The 21,496-nt window shown below is 49.8% G+C and overlaps 1 protein-coding gene across 1 annotated transcript; it reads left to right on the plus strand.

Annotated features, from left to right (window-relative positions):
* Positions 1-1,493: 1,493 nt before the first annotated feature.
* Positions 1,494-9,559, plus strand: LOC144591299 (uncharacterized). Its single transcript, XM_078395549.1, has 6 exons — positions 1,494-1,596; positions 3,931-4,047; positions 5,420-5,779; positions 6,447-6,716; positions 8,230-8,347; positions 8,967-9,559. Exons 2-6 carry the CDS (start codon positions 3,999-4,001, stop codon positions 9,007-9,009), a joined length of 840 nt encoding a protein of 279 aa, XP_078251675.1. The 5' UTR covers positions 1,494-1,596; positions 3,931-3,998; the 3' UTR covers positions 9,010-9,559.
* Positions 9,560-21,496: the final 11,937 nt, after the last annotated feature.

A 21,496-nucleotide genomic window follows, 5' to 3' on the forward strand; every position in this document is an offset into this window, starting at 1 on the left:
GAGGGTAGAAGCAATAGGTAGAAAGGTGAAAAGTAAAAATGGCAGGCAGACAAATCCAGGGCAAAAATCAAAAAGTGCCACTTTTCAACATAATTGTATAAGGGGTAAGAGTGTTGTAAAAACAAGCCTGAAGGCTTTGTGTCTCAATGCAAGGAGTATACGTAATAAGGTGGATGAATTAAATGTGGAGATAGTTATTAATGATTATGATATAGTTGGGATTACGGAGACATGGCTCCAGGGTGACCAAGGCTGGGAGCTCAACATCCAGGGATATTCTATATTCAGGCGGGATAGACAGAAAGGAAAAGAAGGTGGGGTAGCGTTGCTGGTTAGAGAGGAGATTAACGCAGTTGGAAGGAAGGACATTATCTCTGAGGATGTGGAATCGATATGGGTAGAGCTGCGAAACACTAAGGGGCAGAAAACGCTAGTGGGAGTTGTGTACAGGCCACCTAACAGCAGTAGTGGTGACATTCAAGAGAGAGCTAGATAGAGCTCTTAAGGATAGCGGAGTCAGGGGGTATGGGGAGAAAGCAGGAACGGGGTACTGATTGAGAATGATCAGCCATGATCACAATGAATGGCGGTGCTGGCTCGAGGGGCCGAATGGCCTACTCCTGCACCTATTGTCTATTGTTTATAGTGAGGTTGGGGATGGCATCAAACAGGAAATTAGAAATGCGTGCACTAAAGGTGCAGCAGTTATAATGGGTGACTTCAATCTACATATTGATTGGGTGAACCAAATTGGCAGGGGTGCTGAGGAAGAGGATTTCTTGGAATGTTTGCGAGATGGTTTTCTAAACCAAAATGTCGAGGAACCAATACCCAGTCTAGCAGGCCATACTAGACTGGGTATTGAGTAATGAGGAAGGGTTAGTTAGCCGTCTTGTTGTGCGAGGTCCCTTGGGCAAAAGTAACCATAATACGGTTTAGTTCTTCATTAGGATGGAGAGTGACAAAGTCAATTCAGAAACAAGTGTTCTGAACTTAAAGAAAGGTAACTTTGAGGGTATGAGACGTGAATTGTCCAAGATACACTGGCAATTTATACTTAAAGGATTGACGGTGGACATGCAATGGAAGGCATTTAAAGATTGCATGGATGAACTACAATAATTGTTCATCCCAGTTTGGCAAAAGAACAAACCAGGAAAGGTAGTGCATCCGTGGCTAACAAGGGAAATCAAGGATAGTATTAAAACAAAAGATGAAGCATATAAATTAGCCAGAGAAAGTAGCATACCAAAGGACTGGGAGAAATTCAGAGTCCAGCAGAGGAGGACAAAGGGCTTAATTAGGAAAGGGAAAATTGATTATGAGAGAAAACTGGCAGGGAACATTAAAAACTGACTGCAAAAGCTTTTATAGATATGTGAAGAGAAAAAGGGCAGGTTGTTCAGATCTACTGAGTGGATCAGCACCGCCCAGATCAGTGATTAAACCAGAGAAGTCGCTCCAGGCGCCGCCCTGACAACAACTCATTGGCAGAGGAATGATGCGGATTTAAAACTTTAAACCAATTCACGATCAGAGCGGGTTATTCAAAATTACAACCCACACTACCTGCATCTCACTTCACCGCCGCTGCAGGTGAGTTACTCTCTCCCCTCTCCCCAGCAACTTCCAGCCCAGTGCTACAAAGATTGACTTCTCTCACTTCAGGTAGCCCCGGCTTTTTCTTTCCCTCTCTCCCCCTCTCTCTCCCCCACACTCTCTCCCCCACACTCTCTCCCCCACACTCTCTCCCCCACACTCTCTCCCCCACACTCTCTCCCCCACACTCTCTCCCCCACACTCTCTCCCCCACACTCTCTCCCCCACACTCTCTCCCCCACACTCTCTCCCCCACACTCTCTCCCCCACACTCTCTCCCCCACACTCTCTCCCCCACACTCTCTCCCCCACACTCTCTCCCCCACACTCTCTCCCCCACACTCTCTCCCCCACACTCTCTCCCCCACACTCTCTCCCCCACACTCTCTCCCCCACACTCCCTCCCCCACACTCTCTCCCTCCCCCACACTCTCTCCCTCCCCCACACTCTCTCCCTCCCCCACACTCTCTCCCTCCCCCACACTCTCTCCCTCCCCCACACTCTCTCCCTCCCCCACACTCTCTCCCTCCCCCACACTCTCTCCCTCCCCCACACTCTCTCCCTCCCCCACACTATCTCCCTCCCCCACACTCTCTCCCTCCCCCACACTCTCTCCCTCCCCCACACTCTCTCCCTCCCCCACACACTCTCCCTCCCCCACACACTCTCTCTCCCCCACACACTCTCCCCCACACACTCTCTCCCACCCTCTCTCCCCCCCCACCCTCTCTCTCTCCCACCCTCTCTCTCTCCCACCCTCTCTCTCTCCCACCCTCTCTCTCTCCCACCCTCTCTCCTCCACACACTCTCACCCCCTCTCTCTACCCCACACTCTCTCCCTCCATCTCTCTCCCTCCCACCCTCCTTCCTTTCTTAAAGATAGCGGAGTCAGGGTGTATGGGGAGAGGGCAGTAACAGGGTACTGATTGTGGATGATCAGCCATGATCACAATGAATGGCGGTGCTGGTTCGAGGGGCCGAATGGCCTCCTCTTGCACCTCTCTCCCCCACCCAAGTCCCACCAGCTTCTCGCTTTTACCCAACAAACAGCTAACAACGGGACTGTTTCCTTTATCATCGTTACTATTTGTTGCACATCTTTCATTCAGTGTTCTTTATTGTGGTCACGGTGGCGCGGCGGTAGAGTTGCCGCCTTACAGCGAATGCAGCGCCGGAGACCCGGGTTCGATCCTGACTACGGGTGCTGTCTATACGGAGTTTGTACGTTCTCCCCGTGACCTGCGTGGGTTTTCTCCGAGATCTTCGGTTTCCTCCCACACTCCAAAGACGTGCAGGTATGTAGGTTAATTGGCTGGGCAAATGTAAAAATTGTCCCAAGTGTGTAAAGGATAGTGTTAATGTGCGGGGATCGCTGGGCGGCGCGGACCTGGTGGGCCGAAGGGCCTGTTTCCGCGCTGTATCTCTAAATCTAAAGAAAAAACTAAATCTCTCCACATCACCGTCCTTAATAAACAATAGGTGCAGGAGGAGGCCATTCGGCCCTTCGAGCCAGCACCGCCATTCAATGTGATCATGGCTGATCATTCTCAATCAGTACCCCGTTCCTGCCTTCTCCCCATACCCCCTGACTCCACTATCCTTAAGAGCTCTATCTAGCTCTCTCTTGAATGCATTCAGAGAATTGGCCCCCACTGCCTTCTGAGGCAGAGAATTCCACAGATTCACAACTCTCTGACTGAACAAGTTTTTCCTCATCTCAGTTCTAAAGGTACCCCTTATTCTTAAACTGTGGCCCCTTGTTCTGGACTCCCCCAACGTTGGGAACATGTTTCCTGCCTCTAATGTGTCCAACCCCTTAATAATCTTATACGTTTCTATAAGATCTCCTCTCATCCTTCTAAATTCCAGTGTATACAAGCCTCGTCGCTCCAGTCTTTCAACATATGATAGTCCCGCCATTCCGGGACTTAACCTAGTAAACCTACGCTAATCTCTCGTTTCCCTTATCCCTAACCAGTCTGAAGACGGGTCTCGACCCTAAACGTCACCCATTCCTTCTCTCCACAGATGCTGCCTGACCCGCTGAGTTACTCCAGCACTCTGTGAAACGTCACCTATCCATGTTCTCCACAGATGCTGCCTGACCCGCTGAGTTAATACGGCATTTTGTGTCTGTCTTCCAAACCCTCCTGTGTCTCCCCACTCTCCCCCCCTCTCTCCTCCCCTCCCCTCATCAACCCACCCCTCTCCTCTCCCCCTGTGTCTCCCCTCCTCCCCATTGCCCCAACTCCCTTCCCCCCCTGTATCTCTCCGCCCCAACGCCCCTCACCTGCATTCCCCCCGAACCAATGCATCGCTCTCTCCTGCAGCCCAGCCTGACTCGGGGGGTTTCTGAGCCCCCGTGGAGGAGAGTGACCGGCACCGGGACATTCCAGCGATGCGGTGGTTTATCTGGAAGGCGGAGACTCTGCTGCGACTTCTGGCAGGTACACGGAGAGAGGGAGAGAGAGAGAGAGAGAGAGGGAGAGAGGGAGAGAAGAGAAAGAGAGAGAGAGAGGGAGAGAAAGAGAGAAAGGGAGAGAAAGAGAGAGGGAGAGAGAGAAGAGAGAGAGGGAGAGAGAGAGAAAGAGAGAGAAAAAAGAGAAAGAAAAAAGCGAGAGAAAAAGAGAGCGAGGAAAAAGAGAGAGAGGAAAAAGAGAGAGAGAAAAAAAAGAGAGAGAAAAAATGAAAGAAAAAAGAGAGAGAAAAAGAGAGAAAAGAGAGAGAGAGAGAAAGAGAAAAAAAAGAGAGAGAAAAAATGAAAGGAAAAAGAGAGAAAAGAGAGAGAGAGAGAAAGAGAGAAAAAAAGCGAGAGAGAGAATAAGAGAAAAAAGGAGAGAGAGAAAGAGAGAAAGAGAGAGAAAAAGAGAGGAAAGAGAGAGAGAGAAAAAGAGAGAGAGAGAGAAAAAGAGAAAGAGATTAAAAAAAGAGAGAAAAAGAGAAAAAAAGACAGAGAAAAAGAGAGACAGAGAGAGGCCACTCGGCCCGCGCGTTGCTGCTGCCTCATACAGCGCCAGGGACCCGGGTTTAGATGGTGATTCCGCTCGCTGTCTGTGCGGCGTTTGCATGGTCTCCCCGTTCCTGCTTTATCCCCATGTTCCTGGATTCCGTTAGCCCTGAGAGCTAAATTGAACTCTCACTTGAAAACATCCAGTGAATTGGCCTCCGCTGCCCTCTGTGTCAGAGAATTCCACAGATTCACAACTGTCTGACTAAAGAGGATTCCTATCTGAGGTGAAAAAGTTTTTCCTCATCTCAGTACTAAATGGTCTACCCCTTATTCTTAAACTGGGACCCCTGGTTCTGGACTCCCCCAGCATGGGGAACATGGGGATAATTTTTCCCCGTGGGCCAGATGCAGGCAGATGGGATGAGTTTGTGTGGACACCTTGGTTAGTATCGGTAAGATGGGCCGAATGGCCTGTTTCTGTGCTGTATCCGTCCCATACAATGTGGGGGTGAACCTCCGTTGCATCTTCCTACAGCACGGTGGCCGGAGGTCCACACTGGAGTGACAACTATAGGGGTCAATCTTGTTGCACCGAGCCTTGTCTGCTCTAGTCCAACGTGTCCAGTCAACCCCCATCACCACTGGATTGAGTTCCATCGCAGCTGGATTGCGATCCATTACGGCTGGATTGCGTTCCATCACGGTTGGATTGCGTTCCATCACGGCTGGATTGCGTTCCATCACGGCTGGATTGCGTTCCATCACGGCTGGATTGCGTTCCATCACGGCTGGGTTGCGTTCCATCACGGCTGGGTTGCGTTCCATCACGGGTGGATTGCGTTTCATCACGGGTCTATGTTGTGTTGCAGGTCTCCACACTGTGGCTCTGTGCAGAACAGGGACAGTAGCCACCGTGGGCTCGGTCACCACTGTCCCCGTGGGTGGGACGGTGAGTTTCCCCGTCCTACACGGCAGCGAGGAGAAGTTTGAGGTGGCGATGGGGCGGGTCGATCCCGATCTGGCAATCCTGGCCTGGAGGTCCGACAGCCCGGAGGATCCGTACCTGGTCCGCCCGTCCTACAGGGCCAGGGTCTGCTTCCGACCGCACGCCTTCATTGAGCTGCGGGCCGTGGGGCTCGGTGACCAGGGGACCTACGAGGTGCAGACAAACTACTTTGGCAGGGAGCTGAGGAACCGTGACCGGGAGCGCTTTGAGCTGCGCGTGGTCGGTGAGTAGTGGCGTGCAGAGTTGCACAGCACCCAGACTGGCCCTTCGGCCCACACGGTCCATGCTGACCCAGTGGGGCATTCTGGCCTAGTCCCACCCGCCTGCACACAGCACTCTAAACCCTTCCTCTCCGTGAATGAATTATACTTTATTGTCACATCCATCCATCCATATATATCCATCCACACACATATATATATATATATATATATCCATCCACACATATATATATAATATCCATCCACACATATATCCATCCATCCACACATATATATATATCCATCCATCCACACACACACACATATATATATATCCATCCACACACACACATGTATGTATATATATATCCATCCACACACATATATATACATGCATCCACATATATATATATATATCCATCCACACACACACACATATATATATCCATATATATATATATATCCATCCATCCACACATATATGCATATATATCCATCCACACCCACACATATATATATATACATATCCACCCGTCCATATATCGTGGCTTCCTGCATCTTGTGTCCACTGCCCTGTCCAATGAAGGCAAGGCTTCTTGCCCAGCCTACCTGCCTGTGCTGCCACCGTTAGTGAGCTGGGGACTTGACTCTCTGCGGTTGAGCTGGACTTTGCAATGTGCTGCCTTGCAGAGCCGATGTCCACGCCGACGGTGGAGGTCAGCCGCAACTCATCGCATGTCACGCTGCACTGCTCCACTGCCAGCGGCTGCCCTGTCACCTACCGCTGGGAGCGACGGTCGCAGGATCCCGGCGTGGGGAACGCCACCTTCCCCGGAGCTGTGCTGCACCTGCCGGACCCGGACCCGGGGCAGCGCACCTGCACCTACACCTGCGTCGCTGAAGATTGCTGCAGCAGCCGTTCAGTCCCTGCAGCGCTGCACTGCGGCGCCCGGCCCGGAGGTGAGTGGGTCTCTGTCCGATGGGGAGAGTCATGCAGCATGGGAACAGGCCACTCGGCCCCACTCCTCCCTGCCCACCAACATGCCCCGTCTACACGAGTCCCGCCTGCCCGCGTTTGGCCCATATCCCTGTAAAAGGTGGCATGGTGGCGCAGCAGGTAGAGTTGCCGCCTCACAGCGCCAGAGACCCGGGTTCAATCCTGACTCCTTCCTGCCCACCAACATGCCCCGTCTACATGAGTAGATGTTCTAGTGGCCAGAGATCCTAGGGTGACGGAGGAACTGAAGGAGATTCACATTAGGCAGGAAATGGTGTTGAGTAGACTGATGGGACTGAAGGCTGATAAATCCCCAGGGCCTGATGGTCTGCTACCCAGGGTACTTAAGGAGGTGGCTCTAGAAATTGTGGACGTATCGGTGGTCATTTTCCAATGTTCTATAGATTCAGGATCAGTTCCTGTGGATTGGAGGGTAGCTAATGTTATCCCACTTTTTAAGAACAGCTATTTACAACATACATTAATGACTTGGATGAAGGGATTAAAAGTACCATTAGCAAATTTGCAGATGATACAAAGCTGGGTGGTAGTGTGAGCTGTGAGGAGGATGCTATGAGGTTGCAGGGTGACTTGGACAGGTTGTGTGAGTGGGCGGATGCATGGCAGATGCAGTTTAATGTGGATAAGTGTGAGGTTATCCACTTTGGAGGCAGATTATTATCTAAATGGTGTCAAGTTAGGAAAAGGGGAAGTACAACGAGATCTGGGTGTCCCAGTGCATCAGTCACTGAAAGGAAGCATGCAGGTACAGCAGGCAGTGAAGTAAGCTAATGGAATGTTGGCCATCATAACAAGAGGAGTTGAGTAAAGGAGCAAAGAGGTCCTTCTGCAGTTGTACAGGGCCCTAGTGAGACCGCACCTGGAGTACTGTGTGCAGTTTTGGTCTCCAAATTAGAGGAAGGATATTCTTGCTATTGAGGGCGTGCAGCGTAGGTTTACTAGGTTAATTCCCGGAATTGCGGGACTGTCATATGTTGAAAGACTGGAGCGGCTCGGCTTGTATACACTTGAATTTAGAAGGATGAGAGGGGATCTTATCGAAACATATAAGATTATTAAGGGGTTGGACACGTTAGAGGCAGGAAACATGTTCCCAATGTTGGGGGAGTCCAGAACCAGGGGCCACAGTTTAAGAATAAGGGGTCGGCCATTTAGAACGGAGAAGAGGAAAAACTTTTTCAGTCAGAGAGTTGTGAATCTGTGGAATTCTCTGCCTCAGAAGGCAGTGAGGGCCAATTCTCTGAATGCATTCAAGAGAGAGCTAGATAGAGCTCTTAAGGATAGCGGAGTCAGGGGGTATGGGGAGAAGGCAGGAACGGGGTACTGATTGAGAATGACCAGCCATGATCACATTGAATGGCGGTGCTGGCTCGAAGGGCCGAATGGCCTCCTCCTGCACCTATTGTCTATAAACGTAGCTTCAGGTTCACCACTGTGTGTCTCTGTCTCCTCCAGGGTCCAGGAGTCATTGGGCGATCCTGTTCGCCGTGATCCTCCTTGCCGTGATCCTCTTTGCCGTGGCCGTACTGGGAGTCTGGGCATCGTATCTCTGCAGCAACCCCCACACCATGCCGTGAGTGTCCCCCTCACTCCCCTCACTGTCCGCGACCCTCCCCCCTCACCACCCCTCCCCCCATCTCCGTCCCCCCCTCTCCGTCTCCCTTCCCCCTCTCTCCGTCTCCTCCCCCCCTATCTGTCCCCCCCTCCTCCCTCTTTGTCCCCCTTCCCCCCCCTCTCTGTCCCGTCCCGGTCCCCTCTCTCCGTCCCATTCCACCCCTCTCCGTCTCCCTTCCCTTCCCCCCCCTCTCTGTCCCCCTTCCCTTCCCCTCCTCCCTCTTTGTCCCCCTTCCCGGTTCCCTCTCTCCATCCTGTCCCGTTCCCCCCCTCTCCGTCTCCCTTCCCTTCCCCCCTCTCTGTCCCACTTCCCCCTCTCTGTTCCCCCCTCCTCCCTCTCTGTCCCCCTTCCCCCCCCTCTTCGTCCCATCCCCTCCCTGTCCCCTCTCTCCCGTCTAACATTGTGGGGTGACGCTGCCCCGGCAGTGAACGAGATGGATGGGCCGCGATACCCAGTCACTAACACAGGACTCATTCTCTCTCTCTCCCCCTCCCTCCCTCCCTCTCCCTCTGCCCCCTGCCCTCTCCCTCCCCCCTCTTTCCCCCTCCCTCTCCCCCCCTGTCCCTCTCTCACGCAGGGATGAGGAGCGGGGGGTGACAGAGCACCCCGTCTCTGGGTGACGGGGAACGGGTTTGCTGCTGTCCCGTCTCTGTGGCAGATGTGACCAGATGTGTCCATGGTCCCAGATCCCAAAGTTTACGACGAGATCCTTGTGGAACATGGAACAGTTCACACTTTGTCCATGCTGTCGGGGGGGTCTGGGGAGAAGGCAGGAACGGGGTACTGACTGTGGATGATCAGCCATGATCACATTGAATGGCAGTGCTGGCTCGAAGGGCCGAATGGCCTCCTCCTGCCGCCTATTGACTATTGTCTGTTGTTGCTCTTTGGGAACCTGTAATTTATACAAATTCTGGTCACTGATCCAGTGGATGTTTGTTCTGCACGTTTTTGTGCAGCTTGTGAAGATTTTGTAAAATGCTTTTGTACATAATAAAACAGATTTGTTTAACACTGCTGCCTGTCATGTAAGCCTGGGCCTGATGTAACTAAGGCCATTAGTGGTTCATCGTTGTGTGTAGATAGACATACAGTGACAGGCTCCTGTCTCTGTGTTATCCAGTTAAGTTCAACAGGCAGGACTGACGTTTGATGAAGGAATGTATTTCACAAAATACTGGAGTAACTCAGCAGGTCAGGCAGCATCAATTTGTAAACCCCAATGTATTTTGGGGTGATACCATGTAGCATTTATTACATCCAACATTCCCTTCTTACCAGCATAGGTAAGAGAGTGCACATAATGCAACAAAACAGGTAAAAGCGCGTTAGGGACACAAACTTTGCCAGAGGCAGTAACCCAAAGCGAGTCAGATTCGCGAGGGGAACACCCATCCTGGCTCCACTGGTGTCTCTCAGCCTCGGGGGCGTCCCCCTGAAGCTGGCAGAGTTTCGAAACACTGGGCATAGCGGTAGTTGCAGAAAACTGCTGTTGTTCGGCTGAAGAAACTAAAGTGGGAGGGGTCAGGGCCTCTGTGCGTACCAATGTGTCAGCCAATGCATTCCCGAAAGAAATGGGATCCTTGACAGATGTATGCGAATTACATTTAATGACAGCCAAGGTTTTCGGGAGTGTTAAACTCGCTAGTAGATTTCGGAGAAACAGGGCATTTTTAATAGGAGTGCCTGCTGCAGTCAAAAAGCCCCTGTGCTGCCACAGGTTACCAAAATCATGTGCAACCCCAAAGGCATATCATGAGTCGGTGTAAATATTAGCACGTTGGTCAACGCAAAGGTGGCAGGCCTGCATGAGGGCAAATAATTCAGCAAGCTGGGCAGAATGAGGTGTACTGAAAAAGGCGAGGGTAGGCAGTATCCTCAATCTCTAGCGCCGATCGTGCGGATTCTTGTTCGTGGCGCAACTTAACCCTTTGTCTGGGACCTATCCATATTCCCTGATGCTGTCTCATAATCGGGGGGGTAGTCCCCAATATTCTGGCGGGGAGGGTAGAACTGGGACTGGCACCACCGCAGCCGGTGGCTCTGCCTGTGGGGCTGTGGGGATCGGACACGTCCAGGGTTCCTCGTCACCCTCGGACACCTGATTACCTAGTAAAGCCGCTATATACTCCAGTGGTTCGGATTCTGACTTTTGTTGTTGTTGGGCGGGATATATCCCTTTTGTACCGGTTTTAAATTCATCTCGAGCTCGGGTATCACGGTCAAGTCTTAGGTCTTAGATCATACACCTTACATTCCGCTTGGAAAATATCGCATGTTTTCAGTATTCCCAACCTATCACACACTGATATCCCTCTACTACATGCATTTTCCCTCTACTACTTGCATTTTCCCTCCAACTTGGCTCCCTCGACTCCTGATGGCGCTTCTGCACCCCCTCTCTCCATTCTTTAATCCTCTTTGTTAGTCTCTACATTCCATGTACCTCCCACTGGCCAGGTCTCGTTTCCCAATCTTTTCATTAACGAAGCAAATAAATTAATAAATAAATAAATAGCACATGTGTTGTACCAGGGCACCGCCATCACTCTTATCCAAAGACTGTCCCATATGTCTGATTGCCAAATATCTAAAATTATGTTACCAATAAATATTACCAAACGATCAATTTCATCCAGACCAAGACAATGACAACAAGAGTGACCGCCCCTTACCTTCCAAATCCGGAACCTTATCCTTATCCTTGTCCTTGTCCTTATCCTTGTCCTTTTCCTTATCGGTTCGTCTGTGAATCTCAGTTGAACACGAGATCAACCCCAAACGAGGGACTTCAGTGTCTGAAAGACGTCAACGTCCGGGGTCTCGAACAACGGTCGAGAAGTGCACTCTGTCCCCTTCGGACGTGTTTCAGTCACCGCTGCCTCTTAGTCGTTCGTGGTTGACGGTGCCAAAGAGATCCTGCCGACTACGCCAAATGTTGTAGTCCGTGGCCTATTAGAAAAAACAGGCAGACAACCGAATTCGTTTAACCTCTTTATTCTACTCACCCAGGTGGAAGAGAGTCTACAAACCGAAGCGTTTAGAAACGCTCAGGAAGCCAGTGTAGTCTCTCTCCCCGAATGTTAACAATTACACACATTTTATACCCGTAATACATGTGCCAATACATTTCCGTTGCTACCTTATATGGCAAGTTTTACAATGTCCTATAAGTCTTTGTGTCTTTCGGGACCTCCGTGTCCGTTGTGTCCATCGTGACCTCTTCTTTCTTGGGAACAAAGGGCAGTCCATATGGCAAGATGTTCTTCTTAACACTTCAAAGCTTTGAGGCCAGTTGCTGATATCAGAGGATACGATCAGCCATAAACCGCGCTTTCATGCTGACAACAGGATGCCCCAAGAATAATCCGAGCTGGAGCTTTTACACCCTTTTTACACCCCTGCAATAAAACCCACATGGCTACATGCTGAATGTTCGCCCTTACAGCATCTCCCCTTCTCCTAATCGGCCACCATTCAGATAATAGTATGCTTTCCTGTTCTTGCCACCCAAGTGGATAACCTCACATTTATCCACATTATACTGCATCTGCCATGCATTTGCCCACTCACCTAACCAAGTCACGTTGCAGCCTCCTTATTTTATTTCATTTTTTTTTCTTTTCATATTTCAGATACAGCGCGGAAACAGGCCTTTTTTCGGCCCACCAAGTCCGCGCCGCCCAGCGATCCCCGCACATTAACACTATCCTACACACACTAGGGACAATTTTTACATTTACCCAGTCAATTAACCTACAAACCTGTACGTCTTTGGAGTGTGGGAGGAAACCGAAGATCTCGGAGAAAACCCACGCAGGGTCACGGGGAGAACGTACAAACTCCTTACAGTACAGCACCCGTAGTCAGGATCGAACCTGAGTCTCCGGCGCTGCATTCGCTGTAAAGCAGCAACTCTACCGCTGTGCTACCATGCCGCCCATCATCCTAGCATCCTCCTCACAGCTAACACTGCCCCCCAGCTTCGTGTCATCCGCAAACTTGGAGATGTTCAACAGCTGAGGTGTAGCAGAGTCCCCATCAGATTACCCTACAAAACCGATGCAATAGGTGTGGCCAGGAGTTTACGTAAGAATCAAACATGATGCTTAAATTAAGAATAATGTTATTGAGCTTCAAATATTCCCCAGATAGAGGAAAAACATAGACATGTAACACAGTGTGTGGCTACAAACAAAGACAATTGTGTCAATGTCTCTGCGCTTAACCTGCAAGATTTCAGTTTTATTTACTATCAAAGGGTGCAAATAGTGAACTCCTCAAACACAAAGTGCACCCCATGTTACAGAGAATGATTGCAAGTCGATACTTCTTTGTGCGTGCGCTTTCTCCGTCGATGTGCCGGACAATAAGCTCGTTATCCAACTTTGTGGGGAATCTCGACCCGAAACGTCACCCATTCCCTCTCTCCTAGATGCTGCCTGACCTGCTGAGTTACTCCAGCATTTTGTGATACCTTCGAATTGTACCAGCATCTGCAGTTATTTTCCTACGCCACTGTGACTTGGTACTTGCTGTCTTTTTAAGCGATAGTGGGAGAAAGTGATAGGCAATAGACAATAGGTGCAGGAGGAGGCCATTCGGCCCTTCGAGCCCGCACCGCCATTCAATATGATAATGGCTGATCATTCTCAATCAGTACCCCATTCCTGCCTTCTCCCCATACCCCCTGACTCCGCTATCCTTAAGAGCTCTATCCAGCTCTCTCTTGAATGCATTCAGAGAATTGGCCTCCACTGCCTTCTGAGGCAGAGAATTCCACAGATTCACAACTCTCTGACTGAAAAAGTTTTTCCTCTTTCCAGTTCTAAATGGCCTACCCCTTATTCATAAATTGTGGCCCCTTGTTCTGGACTCCCCCAATATTGGGAACATGTTTCCTGCCTCTAATGTGTCCAACCCCTTAATAATCTTATACGTTTCGATAAGATCTCCTCTCATCCTTCTAAATTCCAGTGTATGCAAGCCTAGTCGCTCCAGTCTTTCAACATATGATAGTCCCGCCATTCCGGGAATTAACCTAGTAAACCTACGCTGCACGCCCTCAATAGCAAGAATATCCTTCCTCAAATTTTGAGACCAAAACTGCACACAGTACTCCAGGTGCGGTCTCAATAGGGCCCTGTACAACTGCAGAAGGACCTCTTTGCTCCTATACTCATCTGATGGTCTGTTTCTTACAGCTCCCCAGTGATTTAACGGGTTGAGTTATTGGCATCGTAGACACAGGTTTACTGCAACAAGGTGCAGGTAATTTCAGTCTGGGGCAAGCACCCAGCAGCACCTCCCACCCTGCCTAGCCCACAAAACAAACCCAGCATCGCTGATTTCTTTAACCAGGTGCTATCGGTTAGTGAAGAAAATCATCCACGCATTCATTTCCTCCCGCCTAGACTACTGCAACTCCCTATACACTGGGATCAGTCAATCATCCCTGTCCCGCCTGCAATTGGTCCAAAACGCTGCAGCGAGACTCCTGACGGGTGCCCGCAAAAAGGGACCACATCACCCCGATTCTGGCCTCTCTCCATTGGCTCCCAGTACGGTACAGAATCAACTTCAAGCTCCTCCTATTCACATACAAAGCCCTTCCAACCCACCACTCTATCTCCAGGTCCCTCAGGTCGGCCGACTTGGGGCTACTGACTATCCCGCGGTCTAGGCTTAAGCTCAGGGGTGACGGCGCTTTTGTGGTTGCAGCTCCTAGACTGTGGAACAGCATCCCTCTCCCCATCAGAACTGCCCCCCCCCCCCCCCCTCCATCGACTCCTTTAAGTCCAGGCTCAAAACCTATTTCTACACCCTAGCGTTTGAGGCCCTCTGAGGGGGCGCTGTGAACTGTTTATGTATGTGCTGTTATGTTTGTGTGCCATTGTATGTTCATTCTTAGTACCTGAACTGATGTACAGCACTTTGGTCAACGTGGGTTGTTTTTAAATGTGCTATACAAATAAAACTGTGCGTTTTAAACTGGTATGTTTATTTTAAAATTATCCCTAAGTGCTAGAGTGTGCTAGCACTGAGCAGTAAACCAATGTACGACCGGGAAACGCTCGTAAAATTAAACTCGAGCGCTACCGGAGCACTATTAAACAGTATACTACTCACCGATATATCAACGTGGCCGATAGAGATCATCAAAGGAGCGCACCGCGGCAGCAGCAGTGGGAGCGCAGGTCCGTGGGAAAGTCGGAAAAAACACCGAGGGAAGCGAGGGGGGATTGGGAACAGGCTGAGAGCCCAAGCCTTACGTCCACCTCTGCCCAGCATACTTGTGGCCAACGTCCAGTCCCTGGAGAACAAGATGGATGACCTGAGGGCAAGGATCAGATTCCAGAGGGACATAAGGAACTGCAACATCCTTTGTCTGACTGAGACATGGCTGACCCCGCTGGTGCCAGACCAGGTGATCTGCCCATCCGAGTCCTTCACTGTTTTCCGGGCGGATAGAACGGAAGAATCTGGGAAATCCACGGGCGGAGGAGTCTGCTTCTTGACCAATAATAACTGGTGCAATCCTGAAAATATTAAGACGCTTTCTCGTTCCTGCTCGCTGGACCTGGAACATCTAACTATCTCATGCCGACCATTCTACCTTCCCCGGGAGTTCAGCTCGGTGATCATCACAGCCGTCTGTATCCCACCGCATTCGGACACCGACGTGGCACTGTCGACCCTACACGATGTGTTGTGTCGACACCAAAACAAGAACCCTGATGCGGCTGTGCTGGTGGCTGGAGATTTCAATAGGGCAAATCTCAAAAAGGTCATGCCCAACTTCTACCAACACATCACGTGTGTCACCAGGTGGGGATAGAACTTTGGACCACTGCTACACGCCGTTCAGGAAAGGCTACAAGCCCGTTTCTCTCCCCCCTTTTGGAAAGTCTGACCACGCTGCCATTTTCCTGCTGCCGGAGTATAAACAACAGATAGTCCAGGAAGCGACAGTGACAAGGGACGTAAAGCGGTGGGCTGACCATTCAGAGGCCATGCTGCAAGATGCACTGAGCGATGTCGACTGGAACATGTTCCAAGCAAGTTCCAGAGACGTCAGTGAGTTTACGGAAGCGGTTACGGACTTCATTGCCACAATAGCCGATACCATCATCCCCACGGTAAGGGTCAGTATCTTCCCTAACCAAAAACCCTGGGTGGACAGGTCTATTCGCATGGCCTTGAATGCTCGCACCACTGCTTACAACTCTGGCCTGGCATCCGGCAACATGGACGACTACAAGTGTGAGTCCTACCGACTGCGAAAGGCAGTGAAGGATGCAAAAAGGAGGTACCGGGACAGGATGGAGTCACAGATGGAGCAGCAGGACACCAGGCGTCTTTGGCAGGGGCTACGGACAATAACTAGCTACAGGTCCAGCACCCCCTCAACCGGAAGTGCCGGCTCCTCCTTAGCTGATGACCTGAACTCTTTTTATGCACGGTTTGAGACGGGTAACAACCCCAGCTCGCCGTCTAAAAACAGCACCGAAGGGGCGCTGGATAGCAAGGCTGGAGGGGGATCCACCGCCGGGGATGTGCACACATTCTCGGTGTCCGAGCATGATGTGAGGTGGGCTCTGACGCATGTGAACACGAGGAAAGCTGGAGGCCCAGATGGTATATCTGGGTGAGTGCTAAAGTCTTGTGCTACTCAGCTTGCTCCAGTGCTCACCACAATATTCAACCTCTCATTGGCCCAGTCCGTGGTCCCTGCATGCTTCAAAAGATCCATCATTGTACCGGTGCCAAAGAATGCCTCTCCAGCGTGTTTAAATGACTACCGACCGGTGGCCCTCACCTCGGTTGTCATGAAATGCTTTGAGAGGCTAGTCAAGAAGCACATCTGCGCCCTCCTTCCTCGCAACATGGACCCACTACAGTTCGCATACCATCCAAACAGGTCCATGGATGATGCGGTCTCCCAGGTTCTGCACACCGCTCTCTCTCATCTGGACAGCCAGGGGGGCTATGTGAGGATGCTGTTCATTGACTTTAGTTCAGCATTCAACACAATAGTCCCCAGCAGACTGGTTCAGAAGCTGCTGGAACTAGAGCTTAGCACCCCTCTGTGTGCCTGGGTCCTGGACTTTCTCACCGCCAGGCCCCAAGTGGTCAGGATGGGGGAACATCTAGCTCCCTCAGTCTGAACATAGGATCCCCCCAGGTTTGCGTCCTTAGCCCCCTACTGTACTCCCTGTACACACATGACTGTGGGGCCAGGTTCAGCTCAAACTCCATCATCAAGTTTGCTGATGACACTGTGATGGTGGGCCGGATCTCCGACAACGATGAGAAGGCCTACCGGGAGGAGGTGGCTGACCTGGCACTCTGGTGTCAGGACAATAGCCTCCTCTTGAATGTCACTAAAACGAAGGAGCTGATTGTGGACTTTAGAAGGGCTAAACATCCAAGGACGTACATGCCACTGGAGATAAATGGGTCTACTGTGGATAGGGTGAGCAGTTTTAAATACTTGGGAGTCCGCATCATAGAGGATCTGACAGGGGCAACGTACATTGCCGCACTGATGGGTAAGGCAAAGCAGCGCCTTTACCACCTTAAATAGCTGAGGAAATTCAGAGTGTCTCTGAGGATCCTTCATTGCTTCTACTCTGGGGCTGTAGAGAGCATCCTGTCCGGCAACATTACAGTCTGGTTTGGGAACAGCTCTGCCCAGGGCAGAATGGCCCTGCAGAGAGTAGTGCGTTCGGCAGAATGCACCATGCGAACTACACTTGTCCCCCTGCAGGACCTATAGATCAGGAGGTGCAGATCCAGAGCAAGCAAGATTATGAGGGACCCCTGCCACCCCAGTAACGGACTGTTCCAGATGCTACGGTCAGGCAAACGCCTCCGCTGTCATGCTGTGAAAACGGAGAGGATGAGACGGAGTTTCTTCCCACAGGCCATCAGGACGGTGAACTTTTATAACTCCAGAGACTAAATTTTTGTCTACACTATAGTAACTTATTAACTTTATTTATATGCTATGTAACTGTAATTCTTTTTTGTGCACAATCCGCAGTCATTGCCACTTTCATTTCACTGCACATTGTGTATGTGTATGTGACAAATAAACTTGACTTGACTAGTGAATGTCATTAGTAAGGATCCACTAGATTCCACAAACTATCTAATTACTTCCTTTTCATCATGGAATAGATTGAAGACTGTGGTGGCTTGGTTTCTTAAATTAAGAACAATGCTTTTGCAGTGGTCTCGTAAGAGAAGGGAGATTCGGACTGCTGTGAGTAGTTTGGGAACGGATCCTGACAAGTTGAAAGTCAAGGTGGACGAAGAGATGCAAGTTTTTAAGGTATCATACCGGGGACAGTGCTTACGTTCAGATGATCTTTTCAATGCAGAAAATGCAATTATTTCTTTTTGTCAAAGACAAGAATATAAGGATGAGCTATCAGCATTACAAGCTGGTGAGCATGGTGTTAAAAGAAGTAGTCATTTATACAGGCTTGACCCGATGCTGGATAAAAGGCTTCTGAGAGTAGGGGGTCGCCTAAGTAAACTATCGATGCCTGAAGAAGCTAAGCATCCTATTATTCTCTCAAAGGACTTTTATATTTCAACATTGCTGTTACGGCATATTCATGAACAGATCGGACATGGAGGAAGAAATCACATGTTGTCGAGACTTCGTAGGAAATATTGGATTGTCAAAGGTAACTCCGCTGCAAGAAAGGTTATAAAGAATTGTGTTGCATGCCAGCGTCAGCGAGGAAGATTTGGTGAACAAAAGATGGCAGACTTGCCTCTGGAAAGGAGTCGACCTGATAATCCTCCATTTACTGAGGTAGGAGTTGATTATTTCGGTCCTATTGAGATTAAGAGAGGACGATGTCTGGTGAAAAGGAATGGTGTGATCTTCACTTGCATGGCAGGTAGAGCGCTGCATCTTGAGATGGCATGTACACTGGACACAGATTCCTGTATTCACGCACTGCGAAGATTTATTTGTCGACGAGGTCAGGTTCTTTCAATAAGATCTGATAATGGCACAAATTTTGTTGGAGCAGAAAGGGAGTTGAGAGAAGCGCTTAAAGGCTTGAATCAGAACAAGATCCAGAATGATATGCTTCGGCAAGGCATACGATGGTACTTTAATCTCCCAGCGGGATCCCACCATGGTGGTGTTTGGGAACGATTGATTCGTATGATCAGAAATGTGCTGCGTTCGGTTCTTAAACAATAGACTATGGATGAAGAAGGATTGCAAACCTTGTTTTGCAAAATTGAGGCAATTTTGAATGACCGACCTATCACCAAGAGTTCTGATGACCCGAACGACTTGGAAGCGCTTACTCCAAATCATATTCTTTTATTGAAAACTAGGCCAGTGCTACCATCTGGGCGCTTTGCAAAGGACGATTTGTATGTTAGACGCAGATGGAGGCAGGTGCAGTTTTTGGAAACGGTGGACACGAGAATATTTACCTTTAATTCAGGAACGTCAACGATGGTTGAGAGTGAGAAGAAATTTTATTCCAGGTGATATCGTTTTGGTGGTTGATTCTACTGCACCACGAGGTTCTTGGTTGATGGGCAGGATACTGGAGATTATGCCGGACGTTAAAGGTTTTGTGCGTACGGTACGACTTCAAACTATAAGGACAATATTTTGGTAAGACCAATAATCAAGATATGCCTGCTTCTGGAAGGTGAAGAAGATTGAAGAATTGCGAAATAAATTTGTACGCTGATGTATATGTAATGCTTTTGTTTTGTTATTGGATGAACAGTAAGCTTTTATAGCTCCTTTGATATCTATTAGTAATTGCTTCGTTATATACGCAGAACAATTAGGGTCCGGTATGTGGGAGCCATTTATGCTTAATTCAGTTATTGTCATTGTGTTATGACTATGTTTTAATATTTCTAGTTTATGTCTATTTTGCCTGCTTGTGGGTGTGACTTGATGCGTAATTGGGAGTGTCTAGATGGGAGGAGGCTAGTGTGTTGACAGAGGTTGTGGGTCAGTTTAGACTCGGAGGATGGTGATCATACAGTTCTTTACCACGCGCTCGTACCATGCGCTCGCACCAGCTATATTTGTAAGAACCACACGGTAATAACTGCAAGAATTTAAGATATTGTTTGAAGAAGAAACAGTTGATAAAGTACGGAAACTGATGAATTACTCTATGATTTGTGCTACTTTAATAAATCCAATTAATGAAGAAAAGGAGTTTGGAAGATTAGTTTTGTCATATCAGGGTGCGACGTGTGCGTAAGCTATAACCACATTTCATCCCCGAGAAGTAATGGCTATCGAAGTGGGATTTCGAGATGGTATAGAAACTGCCATTACAACCATGTTCAAAAGGCATTTGAGCAGGTACAGGGATGGGAAAGGTTTAGAGCGAAATGGGCCAGATGCGAGCTGCTGGGACGAGTGTAGATGGGGCATATTGGTCGATACGAGCAAGTTGGGCCGAAAGACCTGCGTCCGTGCAGTTGTACTCGATGATAAATGGTCGGGGCCCGGTGCTAACGAGGCCTCGGGTGTAACTGAGAAGGCGTTGGGCAGTGGAATCCGCCACCCGCATCTCCGTTCCCAACCCGGGATCAGGGTGGATGAAGACCTCTCTCCGGACTTATTTTAACCCACAACAGTGCACCTGTCTCTCGTGCGCCAGTCTTCAGGCCAATCTATATTTGGAGACGCGACGCATCGCTTGATAAATTGTGTTATAGGATCCATTGACCTTTGTGCCAGAGTATTTATGTTTGTGCGCTCATGAGTGACAGTGGGGGGCGGTGAACATTCCGCATCGAAAGCCTGGGATCGAATTTGTTGAATTTCCAACGTCAGTGCAGGTCATTTTCCATCATATTCCCCTTGTTGGAGTCACAGAGTCATGGAGTGATGTAGCGTGGAAACAGGCCCTTCGGCCCAACTTCACTCGCCACCTGGCCACCTGGTTGCGTCTCTGTTGAAATCAGTGTGGTCTTTGCTCCCCACACTGATCACCACAGATGGGAAGATCATTGGCCCCCATTGCTCCGTATCCGAAATTGGACCCCTCTGTCAAATCTCACGACAGCCCCTATCTATGTTCCCCGGAGAAGCAAACACTCTTCTCCGGTCTTATCCTGAACCTGATCCCCGTAATCTCCAAAACCTTTCCAGCAAATATCTCCTGCATCTTCCCGAAGCCTCCCGATTCATTCCTTGTTTGGTGAAGGGAAATAGACCAGATTCTCCAGTCGGGGTCCTAACCTGTGCATCTCATCCCTAGGGCAGCGTTCACCAAGATTTGTGGAGCTTTGGAGATCCGCTCATCAAACACTCTTCTCCTCAGACGGCCAAACTTTGTGCAGGCGCGCAGTAGGAGCTGGTGGATTTCACCATCGATGTCTGCTTTCGTCTGGGAAGAGGGGTGCCGGCCAGAGGACCCGAGGGTCTCCATCATGACGACCATTTTAAAGAAATGGGACAAATGCACCTGCGGCGCCAACAGAGGTGGTTCCCCTGCGGTCAACCACAGGGCAAGTGGTTCACGGGTCCACCTCAACCACCCTGTCACTGAAAACCTGCCACTGTTGAAGGTGGAGGAAATGCAGTCGCCAATTTGTAGAAAGGACAACTCAAAAACACAGTTCAAAAGATTAAGGGGTGGTACCGGTAGAGTTGCTGCCTCACAGCGCCAGAGATCTGGGTTCCATCGGGACTACGGGTGCTGTCTGTACAGAGTTTGTATGTTCTCCCCGTGAGCTGCGTGTTCTGTGGTTTCCTCTCACACTCCAAAGAGGTATAGATTTGTAGGTCAATTGGCTTGGTAAAGTGCAAATTGTCCCTAGTGTGTGTAGGGCAGTGTTAATATAAGAAAATAACTGCAGATGCTGGTACAAATCGATTTATTCACAAAATGCTGGAGTAACTCAGCAGGTCAGGCAGCATCTCGGGAGAGAAGGAATGGGTGACGTTTCGGGTCGAGACCCTTCTTCAGACTGATGTCGGGGGTGGGACAAAGGAAGGATAGTGTTAATGTGCGGGGATCGCTGGTCGGTGCGGACTCGGTGGGCCGAGAGGCCTGTTTCCGCGCTGTATCTCCAATCTAAACTAAAGCA

This window comes from Rhinoraja longicauda, unplaced genomic scaffold (assembly GCF_053455715.1).
Source record: "Rhinoraja longicauda isolate Sanriku21f unplaced genomic scaffold, sRhiLon1.1 Scf000831, whole genome shotgun sequence".
NCBI classification, from domain to species: domain Eukaryota; kingdom Metazoa; phylum Chordata; class Chondrichthyes; order Rajiformes; family Arhynchobatidae; genus Rhinoraja; species Rhinoraja longicauda.